Source organism: Rhinopithecus roxellana, chromosome 18 (genome assembly GCF_007565055.1).
Source record: "Rhinopithecus roxellana isolate Shanxi Qingling chromosome 18, ASM756505v1, whole genome shotgun sequence".
NCBI classification, from domain to species: Eukaryota; Metazoa; Chordata; class Mammalia; order Primates; family Cercopithecidae; genus Rhinopithecus; species Rhinopithecus roxellana.
The window spans coordinates 67131860-67151857 of record NC_044566.1 but is presented as its reverse complement, the minus strand read 5'-3'; the positions used below and the strand labels follow the sequence as shown (position 1 = coordinate 67151857).

At 43.0% G+C, this 19998-nt stretch overlaps 1 protein-coding gene across 3 annotated transcripts in view; it reads left to right on the top strand.

The window, feature by feature from the left end:
• MIPEP (mitochondrial intermediate peptidase) overlaps positions 1-4769 on the top strand; it is a 158837-nt gene extending 154068 nt beyond the window's left edge. The window contains exons 19-20 of one of the 3 annotated variants that reach the window (XM_030922176.1): positions 2599-2725; positions 3843-4769. In XM_030922176.1, coding sequence (XP_030778036.1) covers positions 2599-2696 — 98 coding nt within the window. In that variant the 3' untranslated portion in view covers positions 2697-2725; positions 3843-4769. Of the gene's footprint in view, positions 1-2598; positions 2859-3833 lie in introns of those variants that run through there. The other 2 variants (XM_030922175.1, XM_030922174.1) reach the window with 2 other exon arrangements.
• Positions 4770-19998: the final 15229 nt, after the last annotated feature.

Here is a 19998-nt window from a genome sequence, read left to right as displayed (position 1 = left end):
ATACTTGCTGTTTTGTAAACATGTTCCTATATTTACATCTCTTCATCTGCCTATCTGGCCTTATATTTTTATGCATTTCAAGTAGCAGACATCAGTACATTTTACACATAGATTCTTTTGCATGCGTAGCATTAGAGTTCAATAGTTTCTTACTGTATTTAGGTAAACTTTTCATACAGTGAAATACACAATCTCAAATGTACCTTTCAATGAATTTTGATGCATGTACACACCTTTGTAACTCAAATCACTATCTAGATGTAGAACATTACCGTCACACCAGAGGCCCTGCTGCCCCTTCTCAGTTGATTCTAATATCCACTCCCCAAAGCAACCACAGTTCTGATTTTTTTTCACCATAGATTGGTTTAACCATCTTTTTGAACTTCATATAAATGAAATCAAACAGTATGTACTGCTTCGCATAAGGCTTCTCTCACTCAGCATAATGTTTTTGAGATGCATTTGTGTTGTTGCATGTATGAATAGTTTGCTCCTTTTTGTTGCTGAGTAATATTCCATTGTATGAATAGACTGTAGTGTGTGTTTTCCTAGTGACAGAAACTTGGGTTGTTGCCAGCTTGGGGTTTACAAGTTGTTTCTTTGTTGACATATGCTTTCATTTCTCTTGGATAAATACCTGGGAGTGAAATTGCTGGGTCCTCGCGTAGGTATATGTTTAGTTTCATAAGACACTGTTAGACCTTTTTTCAAAGTGATTATATCATTTTATCCTTTCACCACAAATGTATGACAATTCAGGTTGCCCACAGCCTTGTCAACATTTGGTATAGCACGGTGGCTCACACCTGTAATCCCAGCACTTTGAGAGGCCAAAGCAAGGTAGGAGGATCGCTTGAGCCCAGAAGTTCAAGACCAGCGTGGGCAACATGACAAGACCCCATCTCTACAAGAAGTTTAAAAACTAGCAGGGCATGGTGGCACACACCTGTGGTCCCAGCTACTCTCAAGCTGAGGCGGGAGGATCACCTGAGCCTGGGAAGTCGAGGCTGCAGTGAGCCATGTTCACGCTGCTGCACTCCAACCTGGAAAACAACAACAGCAACGAAAATTAGCTATTCTGGTGGGTGTGTCATAGTATCTCACTGTGGGTTTGGTTTTCATTTCCCTAATGACTAATGATGTTGAATGTCTTCTCAGTGCCTATTATTTATTTATGTATCATCTTCTGTGAAAAACCTGACCTTGGGAAGGTAAAATCTTTTGTCAATTTGTAATTTAAAAAAAAATCTTTTTACAGTGGGTCGAAGAAGTTCTTTATACATTCTGGATACCAGTCTTACGTGAGATATGTTTTGTATTTTTTCCTACTCTTTCATCTGTCTACTCATTGGTTTAATGGTTTCTTTTCAAGAGACATTTTTAATTTTGATGAAATCTGACATTTTTTCCTTTTATGGTCATTGCTTTCTGTGTCCTAAGAAAGCATACCTACTTCAGAGTCACAAAGATACTTCATGAGGTTTTTTAAGACAGTAATTTTAGTGTTTACGCTTAGGTCTGTGACCCTCTCAAGTTAGTTTTTATGTGTGGTATGCAGTAGGGGTCCAGGCTGGTTTTCCCCATATGGATATGCAGTTCTGCCCAGCCGACTGATGTGCGTGTCCTTCTCACCCTCACGCTGTGACTGAGCCTGCCCACCTGTATGCCCATGACCTGGCCTCATCCTTTCCACACAGCAGATGCTGCCTTCGTGTTCACTGAATTGCAGTAGAGGTTCAGAGAACAGTAGAGGATTCCGGCAGTCTTTTAATGCCTTGATTTTGAAAATGGTTTTACAGAATTCATCTCCCAAAGGAAGGGTCAGTATATAGAGCCTGTTCAACCCTTGAGTTAGCGTTTCCTGCCAAGAATGTAGGTTGAAGCAAGAAGGGTTAATTGCATAAATCTTTGTGTTTTGGCTTCTTTAGAGTGAAGAAAGAGTACGAATTCAGCTTTTTATTGAATTCTTAATACATGCTAGGCATGGTACTTCATTGCTTCTACATCTTCTTGTTTGATCCTTATAGCAACCTGGTAGGAAATTTGGGTGCCAGAGATTTAAGTGACTTCTGCATTACACAGTTAGTAAGTTGCAAAGCTAGGAGTTGTCTGGGACAGGGAAATCTGGAGGAAAGCCAATAATTTGATTCTGATATAAGACTTCTATAAAAGAATTAACATCTAATTGATTGTAAAGTGTATAGAACTTGATAATGAAACTGGATAGGTAATTAAACTTATTAAATTCTGAATCATCCAAGTCAAAGATAACTAAAAAAAAAAAGTCAGTCTTCTAATATCAGTCTTTAAGGGAGTAGTCATATATGCAAAAATAATAGCCCTCAGGAAATATATTTAGGCCTAAATCTCTAAGCTAAGGATTGATTTGTTAGTAAAAATGCATTAAAATTATAAATTGCTCCAAGGCCCACACACTGTCCATGACGTTATAAAATGTTCTTGCAGTCAGGTTATATAGCCAGAGTCTTGATTCAGAAAGCCAGAGTGTTCCTCTAGTGTGTGGATTTGAATTTGTGTCTTTGGGGCTCCTGTTGCCTCCTGGTGAACGCAGTGCTGACCTTTCTTTGTTTGCAGGTATGCTTCAGAAGCGTCCTTCTGTTGATGACTTCGTAAGTGCCCTAGTTTCTGACTTGGATCTGGACTTCGAAACTTTCCTCATGGATTCAGAATAACAGAAATACTCTAAACCTCTTCAATCAAGGTGATGTAGATAATGACTTTGTTACGAATGCTACAGCTGTGAGAGCTTGTTTCTCATTTCAGTGTTCACTTCTGTAATAAATTTGGAAAAACTTTAAACTGATAGAACTTGGAATAAATCATTTGTTTTAATTCTGCTGGCTTTTCACCTGTTTGGCACATTTTTGAGCACATGAAAATCTCTGACCTGGTAACAACCATCCTTTTTTTTTTTTTTTTTTTTTTTTTTGAGACGGAGTCTCGCTCTGTCACCCAGGCTGGAGTGCAGTGGCCGGACCTCAGCTCACTGCAAGCTCCGCCTCCTGGGTTTACGCCATTCTCCTGCCTCAGCCTCCGAAGTAGCTGGGACTACAGGCGCCCGCCACCTCGCCCGGCTAGTTTTTTGTATTTTTAGTAGAGACGGGGTTTCACCATGTTAGCCAGGATGGTCTCGATCTCCTGACCTCGTGATCCACCCGTCTCGGCCTCCCAAAGTGCTGGGATTACAGGCTTGAGCCACCGCGCCCGGCCGGTAACAACCATCCTTCTACATGGCATTGTTAAACGGAGGGTATGGGTATTTCCTTAGTATAACCACTCCCCTGTTGAGCTTTTCCCCCTTTCCATGGATCTTTAATTAGTTTAATTAAATATTTAATTAAAAGCAAAATTGTTTAAGACAGAGTTTGAAGCAATATTCAGAAAGGTTACACATATAGTTCTTTTAAGAATGATGACCATTTCTTAAGACCACTATCTAAAGTAGGCTTAGAAAATACACTTAAATAGTTACAAGCAACCGACAAACCAAGTGTGGTTTCCAAAATACATGTAATTATCTGTACTGTTTTTTCCTGAATGTTTAGGCAAATAGACTCAGAACACAGAGGGCTGGCTTGGCAATGAAGGTAGAATGAGTAAGTGCACGTACAATTAATAAGTGACATACCAGTGTCAAGCAACTGTTGAATCAGGAAACGGGGGTTCAGACCATGTCTGCTTTTATCTGGAACTCATTTCCTTTACACTATTGTATACCATACTGCATTTTGGTTTGTTATTATCAGGAAATAAATTATTTAATGGATTTTTCCCACCATTAAAGTCAAAACCTAATTATGAATTTCCAGTTTAAAAAGGCACCTGCTAACAGCCTCTTCCTGCTTCTCACCAAATGACCAATGATGAAACAAAAGGAAAGATTCAAAATACCCAAAACTAAGACACACATTCAACCTACTGGCAGAATCTGGAGGAATTTCTTCATGCCCAGAAACAGACAGGACTGGCTGGAGAAACGTCATCAGTGGCCGGCCGGTGCCAGGTACACCTGGATGCAAGGGATCGACCCTTTCTGCTTTCCCACCTCCTGCTCACCCTTAGAAATGCAAATCGGTACTGACCAGAAGGCAGAGCGGCCAGTACCCCGAATGGGGCTTCATGTGTGAACGCTGCAATGGGTCCCTCCCCGTTGCTCCCCATTGGAGCTTCTCTATACAGCAGCACTTGGAAACTGCCGCTCACACAGCCTTGGGCAGGGAGTGGGCCTGGCAGTGGTGTCTCCTCTGTACCCAAAGCAAAGCTGAGGAAGGGAGACAAGGGTTGAGGAAGGGCTCTGGTGCAGTGCCCAGGGAGGAATCTTGCTGTTTCTTGTCTCACCCTATTCACAATATCCAAGCTAACTTAAAAAGAGATCTCATCTCGACAAACTGGCAATACACAGATGCCAGCTCATTCTGGGAAACAGACGTGGAGAAATTTACAGGTAAATCAGTTACAGGTAACTCTGAAAAGTGCTTTCATCAGCACCCAGGTGCACCGACAGTGACAAAACCCCTGCATCTTTATCAGGTCTTTTTTGTAGGGGTGAGTAACCAAAAAAAAAGAAGTCCATGTGGAACCTTTTTTTAAAAGCATTCTTAAGAAACAGGAAAGGAAGACTTTACCTGGAAGATGCTGGAAAATCAAAACTTTGAAAATTATTTTTTTTTTTGAGACAGAGCCTCGCTCTGTCACCCTGGCTAGAGTGCAGTGACGTGATCTCAGCTCACTATAACCTCCGCCTCCCGGATTCAAAGGATTCTCATGCTTCAGCCTCCCTAGTAGCTGGGATTATAGACGTACACCACCACACCCAGCACATTTTTGTATTTTCAATAGAGACAGGGTTTCACCATGTTGGCCAGACTGATCTCAAACTCCTAGCCTCAAATGATCCACCCACCTTGGCTTCCCAAAGTGCTAGGATTACAGGTGCGAGCCACGGTGCCTGGCCAAAAATTATTTTTTAAAAGGAGCAAATTGCTTCTTGTACATTGCAGCAAAATCTATTTTTGTTTTTTTGGGGTTTTTGGTTTTTGTTTTCTTTTTTTTTTTTATTGCACTCTACTTTATTGAGCTTTGCAGCTATTTTTTAACAATTTTTTTTAAAGCAAATTGAAGGTTTGTGTCAACCCTGCATTGAGCTAATCTATTGGTGCCGTTTTCCCAAGAGCACGTGTACACACCTCGCGTCTCTGTATCACATTTTGGTAATTCTCACAATATTTCAAACTCTTTCATTACTATTTTATCTGTTATGGTGATCTGTGATTAGTGATCTCTGATTGTAATTGTTTGGGGGTGACAATTGTGTAAACATAAGACAGTAAACTTCATTGATAAATGTTGTGTGTGTTCTAACTGCTCACCAACCAGCCTTCCCTTCATTTCTCTCCCTCTCCCTCTCCCTGGGCCCCCTATTCCCCAAGGCACAATAATATTAAATTAGGCCAACTAATAACCCTACAATAGCCTCTAAGTGTTCAAGTGAAAAGAAGAGCTATACATCTCTCACTTTCAATCAAAAGCTGGAAATATGCTTAGTGAGGAAGGCATATCAAAAGCCAAAATAGACTGAGAGATACGTCTTGTATGCCAAATAGCCAAGTTGTGAATGCAAAGGAAAAGTTTTTTTTTTTTTTTTTTTTTTTTTTTTTTTTTTTTTATTATACTTTAAGTTCTAGGGTACATGTGCATAACGTGCAGGTTTGTTACATATGTATACTTACGCCGTGTTGGTGTGCTGCACCCATCAACTCGTCAGCACCCATCAATTCATCATTTATATCATGTATAACTCCCCAATGCAATCCCTCCCTCCTCCCCCCTCCCCATGATAGGCCCCAGTGTGTGATGTTCCCCTTCCCGAGTCCAAGTGATCTCATTGTTCAGTTCCCACCTATGAGTGAGAACATGCGGTGTTTGGTTTTCTCTTCTTGTGATAGTTTGCTAAGAATGATGGTTTCCAGCTGCATCCATGTCCCTACAAAGGACGCAAACTCATCCTTTTTTATGGCTGCATAGTATTCCATGGTGTATATGTGCCACATTTTCTTAATCCAGTCTGTCACAGATGGACGTTTGGGTTGATTCCAAGTCTTTGCTATTGTGAATAGTGCCGCAGTAAACATACCTGTGCATGTGTCTTTGTAGTAGAATAATTTATAATCCTTTGGGTATATACCCAGTAGTGGGATGGCTGGGTCATATGGTACATCTAGTTCTAGATCCTTGAGGAATTGCCATACTGTTTTCCATAATGGTTGACCTAGTTTACAGTCCCACCAACAGTGTAAAAGTGTTCCTATTTCTCCACATCCTCTCCAGCACCTGTTGTTTCCTGACTTCTTAATGATTGCCACTCTAACTGGTGTGAGATGGTATCTCATTGTGGTTTTGATTTGCATTTCTCTGATGGTGAGTGATGATGAGCATTTTTTCATGTGTCTGTTGGCTGTATGAATGTCTTCTTTTGAGAAATGTCTGTTCATATCCTTTGCCCACTTTTTGATGGGGTTGTTTTTTTCTTGTATATTTGTTTGAGTTCTTTGTAGATTCTGGATATTAGCCCTTTGTCAGATGAGTAGGTTGCAAAAATTTTCTCCCATTCTGTAGGTTACCTGTTCACTCTGATGGTAGTTTCTTTTGCTGTGCAAAAGCTCTTTAGTTTAATTAGATCCCATTTGTCAATTTTGGCTTTTGCTGCCGTTGCTTTTGGTGTTTTAGACATGAAGTCCTTGCCCATGCCTATGTCCTGGATGGTACTACCTAGATTTTCTTCTAGGGTTTTTATGGTATTAGGTCTAACATTTAAGTCTCTAATCCATCTTGAATTAATCTTCGTATAAGGGGTAAGGAAAGGATCCAGTTTCAGCTTTCTACTTATGGCTAGCCAATTTTCCCAGCACCATTTATTAAATCCCCATTTCTTGTTTCTCTCAGGTTTATCAAAGATCAGATGGCTGTAGATGTGTGGTATTATTTCTGAGGACTCTGTTCTGTTCCATTGGTCTATATCTCTGTTTTGGTACCAGTACCATGCTGTTTTGGTTACTGTAGCCTTGTAGTATAGTTTGAAGTCAGGTAGCGTGACGCCTCCAGCTTTGTCCTTTTGACTTAGGATTGTCTTGGCAATGCGGGCTCTTTTTTGGTTCCATATGAACTTTAAAGCAGTTTTTTCCAATTCTGTGAAGAAACTCATTGGTAGCTTGATGGGGATGGCATTGAATCTATAAATAACCTTGGGCAGTATGGCCATTTTCACGATATTGATTCTTCCTATCCATGAGCATGGTATGTTCTTCCATTTGTTTGTGTCCTCTTTGATTTCACTGAGCAGTGGTTTGTAGTTCTCCTTGAAGAGGTCCTTTACATCCCTTGTAAGCTGGATTCCTAGGTATTTTATTCTCTTTGAAGCAATTGTGAATGGAAGTTCATTCCTGATTTGGCTCTCTGCTTGTCTGTTACTGGTGTATAAGAATGCTTGTGATTTTTGCACATTAATTTTGTATCCCGAGACTTTGCTGAAGTTGCTTATCAGCTTAAGGAGATTTTGGGCTGATATGATGGGGTTTTCTAAATATACAATCATGTCATCTGCAAACAGGGACAATTTGACTTCTTCTTTTCCTAACTGGATACCCTTGATTTCTTTCTCTTGCCTGATTGCCCTAGCCAGAACTTCCAACACTATGTTGAATAGGAGTGGTGAGAGAGGGCATCCCTGTCTTGTGCCAGTTTTCAAAGGGAATTTTTCCAGTTTTTGCCCATTGAGAATGATATTAGCTGTGGGTTTGTCATAAATAGCTCTTATTATTTTGAGGTATGTTCCATCAATACCGAATTTATTGAGCGTTTTTAGCATGAAGGGCTGTTGAATTTTGTCAAAAGCCTTTTCTGCATCTATTGAGATAATCATGTGGTTCTTGTCTTTGGTTCTGTTTATATGCTGGATTACGTTTATTGATTTGTGAATGTTGAACCAGCCTTGCATCCCAGGGATGAAGCCCACTTGATCATGGTGGATAAGCTTTTTGATGTGCTGCTGAATCCGGTTTGCCAGTATTTTATTGAGAATTTTTGCATCGATGTTCATCAGGGATATTGGTCTAAAATTCTCTTTTTTTGTTGTGTCTCTGCCAGGCTTTGGTATCAGGATGATGTTGGCCTCATAAAATGAGTTAGGGAGGATTCCCTCTTTTTCTATTGATTGGAATAGTTTCAGAAGGAATGGTACCAGCTCCTCCTTGTACCTCTGGTAGAATTCAGCTGTGAATCCATCTGGTCCTGGACTTTTTTTGGTGGATAGGCTATTAATTGTTGCCTCAATTTCATAGCCTGCTATTGGTCTATTCAGGGATTCAACTTCTTCCTGGTTTAGTCTTGGGAGAGTGTAAGTGTCCAGGAAATTATCCATTTCTTCTAGATTTTCTAGTTGATTTGCGTAGAGGCGTTTATAGTATTCTCTGATGGTTGTTTGTATTTCTGTGGGGTCGGTGGTGATATCCCCTTTATCATTTTTTTATTGCATCTATTTGATTCCTCTCTCTTTTCTTCTTTATTAGTCTTGCTAGCGGTCTGTCAATTTTGTTGATCTTTTCAAAAAACCAACTCCTGGATTCATTGATTTTTGGAGGGTTTTTTGTGTCTCTATCTCCTTCAGTTCTGCTCTGATCTTAGTTATTTCTTGCCTTCTACTAGCTTTTGAATGTGTTTGCTCTTGCCTCTCTAGTTCTTTTAATTGTGATGTTAGAGTGTCAATTTTAGATCTTTCCTGCTTTCTCTTGTGGGCATTTAGTGCTATAAATTTCCCTCTACACACTGCTTTAAATGTGTCCCAGAGATTCTGGTATGTTGTATCTTCGTTCTCATTGGTTTCAAAGAACATCTTTATTTCTGCTTTCATTTCGTTATATACCCAGTAGTCATTCAGGAGCAGGTTGTTCAGTTTCCATGTAGTTGAGCAGTTTTGATTCTTAGTCCTGAGTTCTAGTTTGATTGCACTGTGGTCTGAGAGACAGTTTGTTATAATTTCTGTTCTTTTACATTTGCTGAGGAGTGCTTTACTTCCAATTATGTGGTCAATTTTAGAATAAGTGCGATGTGGTGCTGAGAAGAATGTATATTCTGTAGATTTGGGGTGGAGAGTTCTATAGATGTCTATTAGGTCCGCTTGGTGCAGAGATGAGTTCAATTCCTGGATATCCTTGTTAACTTTCTGTCTCGTTGATCTGTCTAATGTTGACAGTGGAGTGTTGAAGTCTCCCATTATTATTGCATGGGAGTCTAAGTCTCTTTGTAAGTCTCTAAGGACTTGCTTTATGAATCTGGGTGCTCCTGTATTGGGTGCATATATATTTAGGAGAGTTAGCTCTTCCTGTTGAATTGATCCCTTTACCATTATGTAATGGCCTTCTTTGTCTCTTTTGATCTTTGATGGTTTAAAGTCTGTTTTATCAGAGACTAGGATTGCAACCCCTGCTTTTTTTTGTTCTCCATTTGCTTGGTAGATCTTCCTCCATCCCTTTATTTTGAGCCTATGTATGTCTCTGCATGTGAGATGGGTCTCCTGAATACAGCAGACTGATGGGTCTTGACTCTTTATCCAGTTTGCCAGTCTGTATCTTTTAATTGGAGCATTTAGTCCATTTACATTTAAGGTTAATATTGTTATGTGTGAACTTGATCCTGCCATTATGATATTAACTGGTTATTTTGCTCGTTATTTGATGCAGTTTCTTCCTAGCCTCGATGGTCTTTACATTTTGGCATGTTTTTGCAATGGCTGGTACCAGTTGTTCTTTCCATGTTTAGGGCTTCCTTCAGGGTCTCTTGTAAGGCAGGCCTGGTGGTGACAAAATCTCTAAGCATTTGCTTATCTGTAAAGGATTTTATTTCTCCTTCACTTATGAAACTTAGTTTGGCTGGATATGAAATTCTGGGTTTAAAATTCTTTTCTTTAAGAACGTTGAATATTGGCCCCCACTCTCTTCTGGCTTGTAGAGTTTCTGCCGAGAGATCTGCTGTTAGTCTGATGGGCTTCCCTTTGTGGGTAACCCGACCTTTCTCTCTGGCTGCCCTTAAGATTTTTTCCTTCATTTCAACTTTGGTGAATCTGGCAATTATGTGTCTTGGAGTTGCTCTTCTGGAGGAGTATCTTTGTGGCGTTCTCTGTATTTCCTGAATTTGAATGCTGGCCTGCCCTACTAGGTTGGGGAAGTTCTCCTGGATGATATCCTGAAGAATGTTTTCCAACTTGGTTCCATTTTCCCCCTCACTTTCAGGCACCCCAATCAGACGTAGATTTGGTCTTTTTACATAATCCCATACTTCTTGCAGGCTTTGTTCATTTCTTTTTCTTCTTTTTTCTTTTGGTTTCTCTTCTCGCTTCATTTCATTCATTTGATCCTCAATCGCTGATACTCTTTCTTCCAGTTGATCGAGTCGGTTACTGAAGCTTGTGCATTTGTCACGTATTTCTCGTGTCATGGTTTTCATCTCTGTCATTTCGTTTATGATCTTCTCTTCATTAATTAGTCTAGCTGTCAATTCTTCCACTCTTTTTTCAAGATTTTTAGTTTCTTTGCGCTGGGTACGTAATTCCTCCTTTAGCTCTGAGAAGTTTGATGGACTGAAGCCTTCTTCTCTCATCTCGTCAAAGTTATTCTCTGCCCAGCTTTGATCCGTTGCTGGTGATGGGCTGCGCTCCTTTGCAGGGGGTGATGTGCTCTTATTTTTTGAATTTCCAGCTTTTCTGCCCTGCTTCTTCCCCATCTTTGTGGTTTTATCTGTCTCTGGTCTTTGATGGTGGTGACGTTCTGATGGGGTTTTGGTATAGGTGTCCTTCCTATTTGATAGTTTTCCTTCTGACAATCAGAAGGACTGTCTGTTGGTCTGTTGGAGATTGCTTGAGGTCCACTCCAGACCCTGTTTGCCTGGGTATCAGCAGCAGAGGTTGCCGAAGATAGAATATTGCTGAACAGCGAGTGTACCTGTCTGATTCTTACTTTGGAAGCTTCCTCTCAGGGGTGTACTCCACCCTGTGAGGTGTGGGGTGTCAGACTGCCCCTAGTGGGGGATTTCTCCCAGCTAGGCTACTCAGGGGTCAGAGACACACCTGAGCAGGCAGTCTGTCCGTTCTCAGATCTCAACCTCCGCGTTGGGAGATCCACGGCTCTCCCCAAAGCTGTCAGACAGAGTCGTTCGTGTCTGCACTGGCCCCCGCTGCTTCCCCTGTTGGTCTTCAGCTGTGCGCTGTCCCCAGAGGTGGAGACTACAGAGACAGGCAGGCTGCCTTGAGCTGCTGTGAGCTCCACCCAGTTCGAGCTTCCCAGTGGCTTTGTTTACCTACTTAAGCCTCAGCAATGGTGGGCGCTCCTCCCCCAGCCTCGCTGCTGCCTTGCGAATAGATCGCCGCAGACTGCTGTGTTAGCAGTGAGGGAGGCTCCGTGGGCGTGGGACCCTCCCGGCCAGGTGTGGGATATATTCTCCTGGTGTGCCTGTCTGCTTAAAGCGCAGTATTGGGGTGGGAGTTACCCGATTTTCCAGGTGTTGTGTGTCTCAGTTCCCCTGGCTAGGAAAACGGATTCCCTTCCCCCTTGCGCTTCCAGGTGAGGCGATGCCTCGCCCTGCTTCAGCTCTCGCTGGTCAGGCTGCAGCAGCTGACCAGCACCGATTGTCCGGCACTCCCTAGTGAGATGACGCCAGTACCTCAGTTGAAAATGCAGAAATCACCGGTCTTCTGTGTCGCTCGCGCTGGGAGTTGGAGACTGGAGCTGTTCCTATTCAGCCATCTTGCTCCGCCCCCCTTGTTTTCTTTTTGAGACAGAGTCTTGCTCCGTTGCCCAGGCTGGAGTGCAGCAACACGATCTTGGCTCACTGTAACCTCTGCCTCCCGGGTTCAAGCGATTCTCCTCCCTCAGCCTCCCAAGTACCTGGGATTACAAGCACCCACCACCATGCCTGGCTAATTTTTGTATTTTTAGTGAGATGGGATTTCACCATGTTGGCCAGGCTGGTCTCAAACTCCTGACCTCAAGTGATCCGCCCGCCTCAGCCTCCCAAAGTGCTGGGATGACAGATATGAGCCACCGTGCCTGGCCCTCTCTGGAATTCGCAGAGATTTGAGAAAACATGGCATTTATGAAGTTGAAAGCCATAAAGAACAAGCAGAAATAAAAAGACAACAGGTCAAGTTAAAAAGGAAGATGGGTAAAATAAATGCAGAGAAACAATAACCACAGTACAATGACCGAAAACATTGTCAGAATCAGAAAAGAAGAAAATCGTCAAGGAAAAACCTGAGAATCTTTCAGAAGGCAGGTTAAAGGAATGCAGTGAGAACAGATAGCAAGACAGCAGAGTGGAGGCCCACACCCTCTGAATTCTAGAATTCCTCACATGAAGCCAGGGCATTTGCAACAAAAGCAATAACCAGAGATAAATTCTGGTGTACTCCTGTATTCCCAGGAGTACAAACCAGTGCCTAGCATTTAGCAGGGGCACTGGTGAGTGAATGCTAATCACTGATTTTAAGAAACACTTTTTAAGCTGGAAGAATGGCTGCGCATTCAAAAGAGAATCCCTGATGGTGGCACACAGTGCGAACGTCCTTGCCACTGAACTATACACATTCAAATGGTTCTGCTTCATGGTAAATTGTGTATTATGTATATTTTACCACAGTTTTTTAAAAAGCAACCAAGAGAATTCCGAATTCCAGATTAAAACATAGTGAAAAGAGACCCTCATGTAGATATATTCTACTTTTTTGAGAATTAAAATAAAATATTTGAGTTTAATTTAAAGTTTAATTGAGTTTAATTAAAATATATGGCATATCCCAAGTTGGGCTTTGCAGAACACTTCTCAGGAAGTGTTAGTTGGTGTACCAGGAACACAGAAGGGTCCTGTTATTAAATTTATTTGGGAAATGCATGGATGTTTTGAAGGTTCACTGTGCATGTGAATGACGCTACAATCGCAAACCAGATTTGCTGTTGCATATATGAGCCAGTATTTCCCAGTGTGGAATACTTATTGCTGTTTTTCAGAACCCTGGGAAATAACTAAAAGTATTCAGCTGGAAATTACAGGTATAGCTATAAAGGAGCAAGAATTACAGTGACTCCAGAATGCAAGCGTTCATCACTATTAAGAGCCAAAGAATTGAAAAAAGTTTTGAGAGGTGAAGACGGAGAGGTAAAATGACATTCTCAGATATATGAGGGCTCAGGAAACATCTCAACTTTGTACACTTCTTTAAAAACTGCTAAAAGTATATGTGATTTTGACCAAGAGTCAGAGCAAATGAAACCTTCAAGGGACTTGACAGAATGTGGAGGGGTCATCACTTCTTCCCAGTAACAGCTGAATAAGTCATAACAGCAAATTATTTTATTATGAACGTTTTCCCTTATGATGGGAATAAATCCAGAAGCCATAGTCCTCTTGGGAAAATTCTCTCCTGTAGTTACAGTTTACCACCAGCTTCTAAAAATCTAATTTAAAGTTCTTAAGAATGTGTAAACGCTGAAAATAACCTAATAAAAGAACTGGTGGATAATGAATAAAATGTTAGTGTGTAGGTTTTGAGATTTAGGCGTTTTTTCTTTTATCTTTTTTCTTCTTTTTCCAATTTTTAAAAAGTAGGCAATGTGTTAATTTCAAATGTACAGTGTTTTAATAATCATGGCAAAGCCAAATTTAAAGCATTTTTCCAGTTCTGAAGAAACGCTTGGCTGATGGAAGCCAATTCAGAAAATGTCTTTGAGTCATTTCAAGGAACAATTTGTACAGCCCAAAACGTTATGAATACCCAAAGTTTAGCCTGATTCGGTAAAAGCCATTGAGATAAAATGTGAACAACAATTGTGCTTGACATTTACGTAGCATTTTCCAGTTTCCAGGGGCCCATCTCGTAGCTGTCTTACATGAAGCACATGAACTTGCGAGGTAGCAGACAGTGATAACTGGTGGTAGGGAGGCAGACAGCTCGGGACTTGCCCAGCATCCTCAAGCTGGCACCGTATCAGTATGACTAGAGCCACCTCCCTTGGCTCCTTGTCCACTGCCCTTTGCACCTCATGCAGGTCTCCAGAAGACTCCACTCCTGCTGTGCAGGCTCCTACGCTTACCTTAGACACGATTGCAGTGTTGAGTGGCCACGGGACCCACACAGGCCTTTTCTAGTTCACCAGTTTTCTGCAAGGATGTTGGTTAGGGAGTGTCTTCAAGAGGAGCAAGTATGACACCAAATCTAGGAGACGTGAGAATCGAGCCAGGCGCAGGGCTGGTGGGCCAGCGGGGACCACCCTTTGAGTTGGTATTTTGCTTCGTCTGTATCTTTTGAGTAAGATCATCTGGCAGTACGAGCTGTTCTCCAGGTACGTTTCTCTGTCTCATGTACAAAAACATCCTGAAGGCGTTTGTCAGGTGCCTTGCTGAAATCTAGATGCATTCGGTACTTCCTTGGTCTGAGGTGAACTGCACACCTCCAGGCACTGGGCTCGTGCTTTCAAGTATTTTATCCTCACTTTGGGGTGAGTGAAAGATCCCCACTAGAGGCGCGCTCGGGAGAGATCATATAAAAGCTGACTCTTGAGTACATGCAGTAGTGGGTAGATGTGTGTGGTGTCTCCATTCCTGCAAGAGTGCTTGTTAGGGAGTGTTTCCAGGAGGAACAAGTCTGCAATCAATCATGAAACAAACAGTAGGTGTGAACTGGAAAACTCATTCAAAAGAGAGCTCATGATACATGTGGTTAATTCACTTTGACAGTATGGGAGGCTCTAACTTGCCCATATTTGAAATAAGAATTCAGCTTTTTGTAATACAAAATAACAAAGGATTGAGAATCATAGTGTCTAATATATAAAAGACTCAGGAAAGATAAATATATTAACTGCAGAAATGTAAAATGCATGTGACCCAAGAAGGCCCCAAAGTGGCAGACAACATTGTACCCATTTTCCCTTCCAAAATGTAAGCGGGCGAGCATGCTGCTTTCAAGGCTGCCACACAGGATGTCAGCCGCTGTGCTGTCCTTAGAGCCTTTGTCCTGAGTTCCACGTGTTTGTCCAGCTGTCTCATTACCTGTAGGACTTAAAGACACTTCAAATTTGACCGCCAACGTCAGATTCCTCTTTTATCCCAAATACTCCCCCCGAGTCACTGTTTTGATGAGTGGCACTGTAGTCTTCCAGCTGCTCAAGTAAGAACTTCTGAAGGGGTTGAGTCCCTTCTCATCCCTGCAGTTGGCGTTTTTCTTTCCTTTGCGCTTAACCTGTGCACCATGTATCTGTCATACTTGCCTCGTTTTCTTTTCCCAGCTCGGCTGCAGATGTGTGTTAGAAAATCAGCACAGGCCTCCAGTGTGATCTGGGCATAAAGTCTTCAGGGTCCAAGGGAGTGAAGGAGGGGCGGTCCCAGGAAATAGTGTGTGGCCAGGCTAGGACCACAGTGGGTATCAAATGTTTGGAACCCAGTTCTGGAAGGTTTAAACAATTCCATCAGATACAGTCTTCATTAAAAATAATTGAAAATTATGAACATGTTTCTGTTCGCTCCTATCACTGCTTTAAGAAAAACCCATGTCATGGTTAATTCCGTGTGTCAGCATGACTGGCCACAGGGTGCCCAGATGAAACATTCCTGGGTGTGTCTGGAGAGTGTTTTGGGGTGAGGCTGGCACTTGACTCAGCAGACTCAGTAAAGCAGATGGCCCTCAGTGGAGGGGGGTGCTCATCCAATCTGTTGAAGGCCTGAATGGAACAAAAAGTGGAGGAAGGAGGAATGTACCCCATTTGCTTCCTGCCTGCCTGCTGAGCTGGGATATTCATCTTCTCCTCCCTTCAATCTGGAATCTGCACTGTTGGCTCCCCTGGCTCTTGGGCGTTCAGACTCAGACTGGAGCCACACCCCAGCTTTCCAGGTCTTCAGCTTGCAGATGGCAGAGCACAGGACTTCTCAGCCTCCTTCATCACATGAGCCGGTTCCTCATAATCTCCTCCAAAACACATCCAACTCGTTCTGCTTCTCTGCAGAATATGGACTAATATAATCCATGAAGAAATGTGGAGGGTTTTTGTAATTTACATAGAAGAATGAGTCAAACACCAAGAAAACCAAGACCAAACCAGAATCCACAAAGGAATTCTAAGCACCGCTGTCCATCTACAAGAGAATGTGTATGCACACAACTCAGTTTCTGTTGATTTCTATTCCAGTGCATTTTGTTTCAATAGTTTGGAGAAAAAGCATCACACACTAGCAGGAAGCTCTGTGGCAGGGCCCAGATCTGTGACTCAATACAAGCCCAGTGCTAATTTATCCAGACCCCGTAGGAGAGAAACCTCAGTGGAGGCAAACGTTATGGCATTTAAAGGGAATTTTTTATGGCTTTTTACACTGACTCAGCATCAATTAGAAAGTTATTTTTGCTCTTTGTTGCCGATCGTGGTAGAAGGGGCTGTTAGCCAGGAGCTTGGAGCAGGGGGCCCCCAGGAAACAGCTTCACTTAGGAAGACCCAAACCCTGTGGAATCCTCCTGCCTGTCCTTTGAGGCCAAGCTGCTCTGATGATCTCAATTTTGTGCCTTTTTTTTTTTTTTTTTTTTTGAGGCGGAGTCTCGCTCTGTGGCCCGGACTGGAGTGCAGTGGCCGGATCTCAGCTCACTGCAAGCTCCGCCTCCCGGGTTTACGCCATTCTCCTGCCTCAGCCTCCTGAGGAGCTGGGACTACAGGCACCCGCCACCTCGCCCGGCTAGTTTTTGTATTTTTTTTTTTTAGTAGAGACGGGGTTTCACCATGTTAGCCAGGATGGTCTCGATCTCCTGACCTCGTGATCCGTCCGTCTCGGCCTCCCAAAGTGCTGGGATTACAGGCTTGAGCCACCGCGCCCGGCCTTTTTTTAACTCTTAAAACTATTTCCAAGCTGATTTATTAAAATTTATTCAGTTTACTAAAAGGACCAAATCATGTTTCTATTTCTTCAGATACCACTCTTGAAATTCAGTTTTTGAAAACTGCTATGCATGGATAGTAGGAGGATTGATTTTACCAACAAAACAAAGGAATGGTGGAGTAAAAGGCCTAGTTGTTCTGGCTGTGGGCCAGCAGGAGAAATCCCAAGGGGATGCGAAGGGGATCCAACATCTAGCATGTCGGGGACAAGCTGTGACAGCCACAGAGGCCACAGTGGTCGGCTGAATCTGAGCCCTTTTCCAGCGAAGTTATCCTAAGGTAAAGAAATTGAGCTTACCAGGAATGAAGCACAAGAATAAGCACTTAGCTCCAGTCCAAAGAGCTGCTACCACATGGAGGGCAGCGCTGGAGTTGTGATGGGTGCCCTAGAGACTGCACGGACATACCTACATTAGTTGAGTTAAATAATTTGTTACGGTTGGGGAAAAAGTATGTGGACTTCTGAGAGCAAGGATTGTAAATGCGCACAAAGCAAGGATTGCTGGGGAAGATTAAAGATAAGCAGGGTGAATGCTCTGTGCAGCACAGTATGTTTCTAATATGCCCTCATTGTTTGCAGATTGTGTACGAAATAAGCCAGTTCCATACCACAGAGGGCTCTTTATTGGCAAGCTTATGGCTCACTGTGTGTTCTCAAAGTACTTTACAGTTTAGGTTGGAAATTGGAAGAAAAAAAGAAAAGCCAGAACTTGTGACCAATAATAGGATTGGCTGCACACTTCCAGACTGATGAATGACGAATGTGATGGACTATTGCGTGGAGCACATCTTCAGCAAGAGGGAAAAATAACTCTTACCATTTTTGGCCAGCAGTTATTTGGTTTGATCACCAAACGTCATGCCAGAATACTCAGCAAACCTTGTTAGCTCTTAAGAAGTCAAAGTCCAGGGGAATTTATTCCTGACCATTTTAATTGGACCCCTTATGTTAGAGCAGCGGCTACCAGCTGGGGTAGCGAACGCGTCACTAGTGGACGTGCAGTGGCAGAGCTCCTGGTAACCACCTAGAGGAATACACAGGCACATGTGTGACACCAAGCGTGACACCCGTACCACTCACATTTGTCTTGTTTTCGTCTTTCGATGTGTAGATTCTTAGTATAGTGTGTATTTGTTCAGAGGTCGAATCAATTACTGCGCACTTACTGAGCTCTTTGTTGGGTGCTACAGACCCAAAGATGAATAAAACATGAATCCTACCCTTGCACTCCTAACCGTGTAGTCAGTAGGTGCTGAGGAATCAATGGAGTGTCAGAGTGATGCTGCAAAGTAGACAAGGATTTTAAAAGGAAGCGAGACCTCAGGAAGATTGTGAGGTAAATGAAGAGAAAGAACTAGAAAAGCAACTGAAAACAGGGCTCCACGCACCCGACTGAAGGATCTGCCTGCCTCCACTTTGAAGGAAGTCCATTCCTACAAGATGAGCTACCCAAGGATTCCAAAATGTCAAAAGGATTATCAGACATCTGTCCAAACCCATAGACCGTACCACAGCAAGAGTGAATGTGAACCAACATAACCTGTGGACTCTGGGTGATGGTGCCGCATCAGTGTAAGTTCATGGCCTGTAACGAGTATACCCCTCTGGATGCGGGATGCGGATGTGGCGGAGACAGCGGGCAGGGGTGTACAGAAAGTTTCTGTTCCTTCCACTCAATTTTGCTGCAAACCTAAAACTGCTGAGTGGATTTTGTATGGCTTAAGGAGTTCCTGTGCAATCTGCACGTTACAGCACTTTCCTCCTATGCCATGGAAGGGGAGGGAGGTCCTGGAGACAGAGCCCAGAGGAGTGACAGCGACAACAGGTCTGAATGGTCTCAGTGTCCCCGGCCCCTGCAGCATCTAATACAGTTGGGCTCTGTGTCCCCACCCAAATCGCATGTCCAATTGTAATCCCATGTGTCAGGGGAGACCTGGTGGGAGGTGATTGGATTATGGGGGGGATTTTCCCCATGCTATTCTTGTGATAGTTCTCATGAGACCTGATAGTTTAAAAGTAGGTGGCAGGCTGGATGTGGTGGCTCATGCCTGTAACCCCAGCACTTTGGGAGGCCAAGGAAGGTAGATTCCTGGAGCCCAGGAGTTTTAGACCAGCCTGGGCAACATAGTGAGTCCCCATCTCTACTAAAACTACAAAAATTAGCTAGGTGTGGTGGTGCACACCTGTGGTCCCAGCTATGCGGGAGGCTGAGGCATGAGAAGTGCTTGAACTTGGGAGGCAGAGGTTGCAGTGAGCCGAGATTGTGCCACCACACTCCAGCCTGGCAACAGAGCCAGACTCTTGTCTCAAAAAAAAAAAAAAAAAAAAGGTTTGTGGCAGTTGCCCCCCTCGCTTGTTCTCTCCTGCCACCATGTAAGATGTGCCTTGCTTCCCCTTTGCCTTCCACCATGATTGTAAGTTTCCTGATGCCTCTCCAGCCATGCGGAACTGTGAGTCATTAAACCTCTTTTCTTTATAAATTACCCAGTCCCGGGCATTTTTTGTAGCATTTTTTGTAACAGACTAATACAGCACCCGATGCAGCTGTTACAAACTGTTGAGCTGAAGAGACAAGAAAGCGTGGATCATGGCAGAGGGAGGAAAGAGTTCTGGGTGGTAGAACAGTGACAGTGCCCAACACTGCAAGGTGTCAGGGAGGACACCGGGCTCCCAGGGAATTTTGGAACTGAGGGAATGGTGAATGGAGTGAGAATCCAAGAGAAAAGAAAGTAAGGAACAAAGGATGAGGAAAGAGAAGCAAGGAACACAGATTATTCACAAAGCCTGGCCAGGGTGATGGGAAGAGCAATGGAATGGCACATCATGCTCATCTGACCTCATGGTCAGCTGCCCCTCCCAAGGAGCACAGGAGGCCAGACCAGGCCATGTGTGACGCTGCAGGGCACCAACCCCAGAGGTCTGTAGAAAGAGTATTACACACTCTTGTATAATATGTACATACATGTATCACCAGAGTGGTACATGTGTTACAACCCATGAACCTACATTGAC